Source organism: Natrix helvetica (assembly GCF_964273705.1).
Source record: "Natrix helvetica genome assembly, chromosome: 16".
NCBI classification, from domain to species: domain Eukaryota; kingdom Metazoa; phylum Chordata; class Lepidosauria; order Squamata; family Natricidae; genus Natrix; species Natrix helvetica.
In genome coordinates, this window is record NC_138563.1 from 5,760,836 (window position 1) to 5,769,750 (window position 8,915).

Consider the following 8,915-nt stretch of genomic DNA (forward strand, 5'->3'; position numbering starts at 1 on the left):
GGCAAGTATTACAGATTGGCAGAAAATAATGTTGTGGTTTGGAACTCCCGTCTAAAGGAAGGAATCCCTGGCAATCCAAGAGTTTGTTTTTGGAAATACACTCTGCACATGTTCAGAGGACCCTTCCCATGTTTATTATCACAGCAATGAGCCCCCCCCCCCCCCCGTGAGGCTGGCTTGGCTCAGAGATCACCCATCCTTGACTCAAGGGGGGCAGTAAAATACAAGAAAAAGAGAGAAAAGAACGGAAACAAGGTTCCTTTTTAAAAAAAATTGAAAATACATGTCCAGAATCATTTGGTCAACAGGTCTCTTTGAACAAAACTTTGTCCTGCCTCTGGAGCAGGATTTTCTCTTGGGCAATCTCTTCCTCATTCTTCTTTTTTGTCTTTTTGGACCTGGGGTTTAAAGGGAAGAATAAATCGTAGGTCAGCTGGAAAGCATCTCCATCATGTTGTGCAATTAACATTGATTAAGTAAGATGGATGGACTCAACTCCCAGAATTCCCCAGCCAGAATGGACTTAATTCCAGAATTATCTAGTCAGCATAGGTGGATTTCAACTCTAAGAATTCCCCAACCAACATAGGTGAATTCCCCAGACAGCATAAAGGTAAAGCTAATGGTTCCCCTCGCACATATGTGCTAGTCCTTCCCGACTCTAGGGGGCGCTGCTCATCTCCGTTTCAAAGCCGAAGAGCCAGCGCTGTCCGAAGACGTCTCCGTTGTCATGTGGCCGGCATGACTCAGTGCACGGAACGCTGTTCCCTTCCCACCAAAGGTGGCTCCTATTTTTTTACTTGAATTTTTTACGTGCTTTTGAGTGGCTAGGTTGGCAGAAGCTGGGACAAGTCACGGGAGCTCACTCCGTTATGCGGCGCTGGGGATTCGAACCGCCAAACTGCCGACCTTTTTCGGATCAGAACTTCCTTCATTTCAACGTATCTTAGTCTTTATCTTCTTACTTTTATTCGTTAGATTGATGGGCCATCCATACAGTCAAGAGTCAATTTAAAAAACGAGGTAAATAAAAAAGAATTTGCCAAGTTCAGAGGTGGGTCCAAATCGCCCAGCGTAACCCCAACGAGAGCCACTCACCTGTTCTCAACGTCTTCGATCGTATCCGGCAACGGGACATTCAAAGTTTCCGGCAAAAGACAGGCGATCAGTCCGGCTGCGATGGGGAGCGCCCCGTACACGATGGGCGGAAGGAAGGGGTAATAATCTTTTAAGAGGTTGGTCAGTGGGGAAACCATGCCCCCTACGCGGGCCATAGTACTGCCGAAACCCAGTCCGGTCTGTCTGGAAGAGGATGCAAAGATCAGTGAGATTGGGAGGGGGTCCTGAAACTCTAGACCCCTTTCCTCACCAAGATAAGTTGAACCAGTCCTGGACTTACGACCGTGATTGGGAGCAGAATTTCCGTAGCTAAACAAAGACACTTGCTAAGGAAGTCGTGCCCAATTTTACAGCTTTTTCTTGGTTAAGTGAAACACCGCAGTCTTTACAGGAATCACACCGCTGTTAAGTGAATCCCACCCCCCCCACCCACCATTGACTGTGCTTGTTCTAAACCGGCTGGGAAATCACAGGTGGGGATCATTTGAACCCAGGATCCTGCCATTGTCGTAAATGACATGATGCCGGTTGTCAAACTCTCCAGTTTTGATCACGTCGGCCATGGAGATGGTGGTGGAAGAACTGGTCATATCAATCACTTTTTTCAGTGCTGTTGTCGAAGGAAGGAAGGAAAGAAGGAAGGAAAAAGAAAGTCAAAAAGAAAGGGAAAGGAAGGACAGAGGGAAGAAAGGTAGGAGACAGAAACAGGAAGGAAGGAAGGAAGGAAAGAAGGAAGGGAAAAGGGGGAAAAGAAAGTCAAAAAGAAAGGGAAAGGAAAGACAGAGGAAAGAAAGGTAGGAGACAGAAACAAGAAGGAAGGAAGGAAGCGCAACAGCACTTATATACCACTTCACAATGCTTTACAAGCGTCTCAAACCTGTTTACACAATCAGCCTCTACCCCCCCCCCCCAAACAATCTGAATCCTCACTTTACCGACCTCAGAAGGACAGAAGGCTGAGCCAACCTTGAACTGGTCAGGATCAAACTGCCGGCAGTGGGCAGAGCTAGCCTGCAATACTGCCTTCTAACCACTTCGCTACCACGGCGCTCAAATTATGTTAAGTCGAGCACTGCCCGTACTTGGAGATGTGGGGGATTTGAACCCAGGACCTGGGGGGGGGGATTCTGTCCCCAGAGTTACAGTTCCGAAAGCAACCCGATGGGGGGCTTTAAAGGCACCTCTCCTCACCTGACGGGGGTCGGGTAGAGTTCCGTTGTAAAGAGGAAGACGCAGTTGAAGGCTGCCGAGAGGCAGCCTTTGCCGATGACCGCCAGTGCCGTCCGTAGCGTCTGCATTTCTAAAGAAAGAAAAGGGGAGACGCGGAACAAAATAATGTAATTATTTTACAACCGTTCATTTAGTAACCTTTCAAAGTTACAACCGGGGGACGAATAACCGTTTTTCACACTTAACGACCATCTCCGCATCCCTTTGGTTACGTGATCAGAATTCATATGCTTGGCAAGTGACTCATATTTATGACGGTCGCAATGTCCCAGAGGGGCATCCCTGTCTGGCATCAAATCAATGGGGGTGCCGGATTCACTTAACAACTGGGCAAGAAAGGTTGTAAAAGGAACAAAACTCACTTAGCACAGGTCTCACTTAGCAACGTAAGTGTTGGAGTCTCAACATTTACGTTGCTAAGCAAGACGGTTGTTAAACAAGCCATGCCCAATTTTACCCCACATCTCTGGGGTATTTTAATTGATTTTCTTGCACATTGAAGAGGTTGGACTAAATGATCTTTGTGTTCCTTTTAATTACACAGTTCTGAGATTAAATATCAATACCGATGGGAATAATTGGAGCAATAGTTCTCAATCTTGGCAACTTTAAGAGGGGTGGACTTCAACACCATGCTGGCTGGGGGATTCTGGGAGTGGAAGTCCACCCATCTTAAAGCATGCTGGCTGGGGGAATTCTGGGAGTTGAAGCCCACCCTTCTTAAAGCATGCTAGCTGGGGGATTCTGGGAGTTGAAGTCCACCCATCTTAAAGCATCCTAGCTGGGGAATTCTGGGAGTTGAAGTCCACCCATCTTAAAGCATACTGGATGGGGGATTCTGGGAGTTGAAGTCCACCCATCTTAAAGCATGATGGTTGAGGGATTCTGGGAGTTGAAGTCCACCCATCTTAAAGCATGTTGACTGGGGGATTCTGGGAGTTGAAGTCCACCCCTCTTAAAGCATGGGGGCTGGGGGATTCTGGGAATGGAAGTCCACCCATCTCAAAACATTCGGCTTTCTCAGCAGACAACCTCCTCTTGATTTGGGTCGATATCTTCTGGACAGTTGGCTGGTTCTTCTTCCGAGGAAGACACCTGAGGAAGCCTCCTGAAGGCTGACATAGGAGGGAAAGCAACACACACCACAGGCAGATCAGCCGACATACCCACCCAAGGGCACAAATAAGTTGGTGATGATGATGGTGCCGGCAGTCAGCAGGAAGGCGGTGAGGCTGACCCTCCGTCCAATGTAGCTCATGGTGACCATGACAATCAGTTTGGCGGGAAAATCCACCGCTCCGAAGATCACCTGGATGAGGTAAATGCTGACCCCAAAATTTTGGAGGTCCATGACCAGCCCGTAGTAGGAGAAGCTGACTGAGAACCTGACGTAAAACAAAACACAATTGCTCTAAGTTGTCGTTTCCTGACGGCTGAAGATTTCGTCGTATTAACAACCAGCACCAAGTTCCACCATTATTGGCCAAGAGACTGACTTCTTCACCAAACCACAGAAAGCAAATTGGAAATGTCTGCTAATTTATTGATTCATTGATGTTCCATGTTTCTAGGCCTCACCATCTCCCTCAAGGACCCCTTAGTTCTAAAGCTCCCTGAACTCTTCTAACAGGTAGTCCTAGAGTTATGGCCGTCATGCAGCCTGTCGTTGTAATGTAGTCATCGAACGGGTCGTTTACACGACCGACTCGATTTTACGATAGGAGAGAGAAAGAAAAAAGAAAGAGGAAGAGATAAAGAAAGAAAGAAGAGGAAGAGAGAAGAAAGAAAGAAAAAAGAAAGAGGAAGAGATGAGAAAGAAAAGAGGAAAGAGAGAGAGAGAGAAAGAAAAAAGAAAGAAAGAAAGAAAGAAAGAAAGAAGAGGAAGAGAGAAGAAAGAAAGAAAAAAGAAAGAGGAAGAGATGAGAAAGAAAAGAGGAAAGAGAGAGAGAGAAAGAAAAAAGAAAGAAAGAAGAGGAAGAGAGAAGGAAGAAAGAAAGAAAGAAAGAAAGAAAGAAAGAAAGAAAGAAAGAAAGGAGAGAAACAAAGAAAAAAGAAAGAGGAAGAGATAAAGAAATGGGGAAAGAAAGAGACAGAGAAAGAAAGAAAAAAGAAAGAGGAAAAGAAAGAAACAGAAAAAGAAAGGAAGGGATAAGAAAGAAAGAAAGAAAGAAAGAAAGAAAGAAAGAAAGAATTGTTCACAATGATGTGAACCCTCCCTAAAGAAAACAATTCATCCTTGAAAAAGCTTTAAGCCCCCCCCAAAAAAACCGTTGCTTTATTCCTGCTTTTGACTGTGGATCAAACGCTGGGCTTTTCAAATAAAGAGCATACCCCTCCCTCTTTCTCTTCCTGGGAAACTGACCAACAGGACATGATTTCTTGAAGGACAGCTGTCCATCAGGTTGACTCTCTTACCACACCATGGAGAGGCAGAAGAAAATGCGGCGTATACTCGGGGTGCGCACCAAGTCAGAAACGGTGTAGCTGGATTTGCAGGAAGACAATTCCTTCTCCATACTGGAAAGCAGAACCTAACGGGAAGAAGCAAACGCGCACGATAAAAATTATAAGAGGAGCGGAAACTGATCGCGAACGAAGGAGAATATAAGCGTCGCCAGGATCCAATCTGGCTCGGTCATCGGGACGGGACATTTTGTCTTCCGAGCTTTCGGACTCTTGCTGGCACCCGTTCTTAAGGAGCTTCTCGCTAGCAGAGTGTGTGTTTTGCGCTATTCTGTGTGTGGCATTTGCACCGTGTCTGGTGTGTGTAGTTTTTCAGATGCCGATTGGGGTGTTGATGGCCAGCTATAAAGTTGTTGGTCCTTGTTTCCTTGTGCTCCTAAGTACTTGATTTGTCGTTATTGTTAGTTGGGAAGTCGTGTCCGACCCATGGACAACGTTCCTCCAGGCCTTCCTGTCCTCGACCATCCTCCGAAGACGTCTCCGTGGTCATGTGCCCGGCATGACTCAGTGCCGAAGGTGCACAGAACACTGTTACCTCCCCACCAAATAGTGGGTCCTATTTTTCTACTTTCTACACTGAGCTTTCGGCAGTTCGAATCCCTAGCACCGCGTAACGGAGTGAGCTCCCGTGACTTGCCCCAACCTAGCTTCTGCCAACCTAGCAGTTCGAAAGCATGTAAAAATGCAAGTAGAAAAACAGGAACCACCTTTGGAGGGAAGGGAACAGCGTTCCGTGCGCCTTTGGCGTTGAGTCATGCCAGCCACATGACCACGGAGACATCTTCGGAGAGGAGCACCGCCCCAGAGCTGGGAACGACTAGCTCGTATGTGCGGGGGAAACTTTACCAAATCTGGACAACCTCCAAGGTTGCAAAGATTCGGCAAATTTTGTACAACGGCTTGTTGAATTTCCCACCTACCCATCCCTGTGTTTCCTCCATACCTCTGTGGTGATTCTCGCACCCGCTTCCTGCTTTTTGTTGATCCTGGCCACTCTCTGGAGAACCACAACGGCCTTTTTGGCCTGGCCGGACTGGATCAGCCAGCGAGCCGATTCAACGTACCACCTGCAAGATAGAAGGTCCAAGTGGCTATGAGTTCCACAGGTTACCAAGTCTACCTGCCAAACTCTAGGTAGTCCTTCACTTACAACCACCACCGAGCCTAAAATTTACGTTGCCAAGCAGGACAATTATTAAATGACTGTCTCATTGGGCGACTTTTCTTGCCGCAGTTGTTAAGTGAGTCCCTTCAGTTGTTAAGTTGTGAAGTGAATCCGGTCTCCCCCATTGACGTTGCTGATCAGAAGATCACAAAAGGGGATCTTGACCTCCGGGACCCTGCAACTGTCATAAGTACATGCCAGTTGCCAAGCATTTAAATTTTGATCACATGACCACGGTGTGAAAATGGTCCCTTTTTCCAGTGCCATAGTAACTTGGAGCGGTCACTAAACAAGCTGTTGTAAGTCGAGGACTCCCTGTACTCTTACACACAGCCACAACCCCTCTCTTCTTCTCTTTTATATGTCACCACCATCTTTTGTTCTGACCGAGGCTTCCCGAGAGCATGAAGCAAACTCCTTGTCCCAGCAAAACCTCCTTTTATTAATTGGCTGTGAATTCTGCTCATTCAACTCCAGCAAAGTCTTTAAAAGGAGGATTTACGGTCACAGAACTTATCTGGCTTGGAGAACTGCCAGGCTGATCTCTGCAAAACTTGGCCAGGAGTCTCGGAGAGTCACGAACGAATTAAGCGAACTAATGGTCTCCTGCAAACTCCCCTCCCCTTTCGCTCCTCTTTTATTTCCTCTGGGAGGGGCCATTCATCATCCACCTGGGGCCTTACTCCCAAGTTGACCCCTGTTCTTTAGCTGTTCCCTTCGTCTGGCCACTCTGCGCATGCGCACACTGGGAACAGGCTCCAGCTGTTCTTCTGCCTCACTGCTGTTTGGCTCCGAAGTCAGCTGATAACTGTCAGATGGCCCTGGCCTCTTTCTGCCTCCGACACAGAGCCCTCCTCAGAGCCTTCCCCAGACTCCAGGACCGGCCCAGGTTCCTCCCCAACCTCCTCACTCTCCGAATCTGCTGGCCACTGGCACGCCACAACACCTTTTCTCTTCCGAAACGTGAGCCCTCTGGGAAAAGAGGGAGAAGGTCGCATCACCCATCATCCCCACACACTTACCAGGAATATAGGAGGAAGACCAAATAAGGAGCCGAAACGGCCAGCTGTAACCAACGCCAGTCCCGGATGTAGTAGGCCAAGCCTGCGAGAAGTATTTGCCCCAGGGTATAAGCCAACCCGGTGAGGGCAATGGTGACTGTCCGTTGCTGGGTGGGAATCCATTCCACAACTGGGAAAAGAAGGAATCCGTTGGAGAAAACACTCTGCACCAGTTTTATCTTAATATTAATAATGTTAACTTATGAAGGATAGGACAGGATAGAACAGAACAGTACAGAATTAATTAGAATGGAATGGAATGGAATGGAATAGAACAGTTGGAAGGGACCTTGTAGGTCATCTAGTCCAACCCCCCCTGTCCAGGCAGGAGACCCTCCACCAGTTCTGACAGAGGGCAGTCCAGTCTCGAAAGCTTCCATTGACGAAGCTCCCACAATTTCTGAATGACAGAATAATATAAAAGAGCTGGAAGGGACCTTGTAGATCATCTAGTCCAGCGGTTCTCATCCTGTGGGTCGGGACCCCTTTGGGGGTCGAACGGCCCTTTCACAGGGGTCGCCTAAGACCATCGGAAAACACATATTTCCGATGGTCTTAGGAACCCAGACACCAATTTGATGGTTGGGGGTCACCACAACATGAGGAACTGTATTAAAGGTTTGCGGCATTGGGAAGGTTGAGAACCACTGATCTAGTCCAATCCCCCGCCTATGTAGGAGACCCTCCACCATTTCTGACAGAGGGCAGCCCAGTCTCTTCTTGAAAGCCTCCAGGGATAAAGCTCCCACAACTTCCGAAGGCAACTTCTGTTCCATGGGTTGATTTTTCTCACTGTCAGATAATTCCTCCTTATTTCCAGGTTGAATCTCTCCTTGGTCAGTTTCCTTCCATTCTTCCTTCTCTGGCCTTCAGGGGCTTTGGGAAATAGCTTGACCCCCTCCTCCTCTCTGTGGGAGCTCCTCAAATATTGGAAGATGCTCTCCTTTCTCCCCTGGTCCTTCTCTTCGCTAGACTAGCCGTGCCCAGTTCCTGCAACCGTTCGTCGTATGTTTTAATCTCCAGGCCTTTGATCATCTTAAATAGATTCAGATTAACAGAGTTGGAAGGGACCTTGTAGGTCATCAAGTCCAACCCCCTGCTCAGGCAGAAGACCCTATATCATTTCAGACAAACGGTCGCCCAATCTCTTCATAAAAACCCCCAGTGTTTTAAACTTCTGGAGGCAAGTCATTCCACTGATATTTCTCGCGGACAAAAAGTTTCTCCTTAGTTCCAGGTTTGCTTCTCTTCTTCATTAGTTTCTTGTCTGGCCTTCAGGGGCTTTGGAGAATAGCTTGACCCCCTTCCTCCTCTCTGTGGCAGCCCCTCAAATATTGGAAGATGCTCTCCTGTCTCCCTTGGTCCTTCTCTTCCCTAGACTAGCCAGGCCCAGTTCCTGCAACCGTTCTTCGTATGTTTTCATAAGAGGAAGGGAAACAGTCTAGACCACGGTCAGATCAAAGCTCTTTCGGCCCTCACTTGAATTTCTAACTTGGATTCTTGGCTTGTAACTGGGAAATCCTTGTCGGTGGGGAGCCCAGGGGATCCACCCAGAGTCCCAGACCGAGAGCTAGCTTTGTTTGGACCCCGTCTCCAAGTCCCCCTTGAGATCCTCTAGTCTAGATTAAAGTTGAGCCTCTTACTCAGACAGGCAATGCTGAGGCCAAATCCCGAGAGTGCCATGCCGGTGAGGAAGCGGAAGAAACAATAGGAGGCGTAATTGGGGGAGAAAGCAGCGCAGGTTCCCGTCACGGCTATTTGGAAAAAGGACCAGATGGTCAGTGCTCGGCGGCCAAACCTGCAGGAGGGACAAAAGAGACCATCATCCACCGCCCTACTCTTGATAAGCCCGGCAGGCAGGAAAGAAAATGGGGGTT

At 47.9% G+C, this 8,915-nt stretch overlaps 1 protein-coding gene across 1 annotated transcript in view; it reads right to left on the bottom strand.

Annotated features, from left to right (window-relative positions):
- Nucleotides 1-301: 301 nt before the first annotated feature.
- Nucleotides 302-8,915, bottom strand: part of LOC309399948 (solute carrier family 22 member 6-A-like) — a gene marked incomplete at its 3' end in the record, with an annotated part of 10,968 nt that continues 2,354 nt past the window's right edge. Inside the window, exons 2-9 of the mRNA XM_081968208.1 lie at nt 8,682-8,872; nt 7,000-7,168; nt 5,756-5,879; nt 4,765-4,880; nt 3,520-3,734; nt 2,311-2,419; nt 1,099-1,302; nt 302-398 (exon numbers count right to left, since the gene is read on the bottom strand). Coding sequence (XP_081824334.1) covers nt 302-398; nt 1,099-1,302; nt 2,311-2,419; nt 3,520-3,734; nt 4,765-4,880; nt 5,756-5,879; nt 7,000-7,168; nt 8,682-8,872 — 1,225 coding nt within the window. The remainder of the gene's footprint in view (nt 399-1,098; nt 1,303-2,310; nt 2,420-3,519; nt 3,735-4,764; nt 4,881-5,755; nt 5,880-6,999; nt 7,169-8,681; nt 8,873-8,915) is intronic.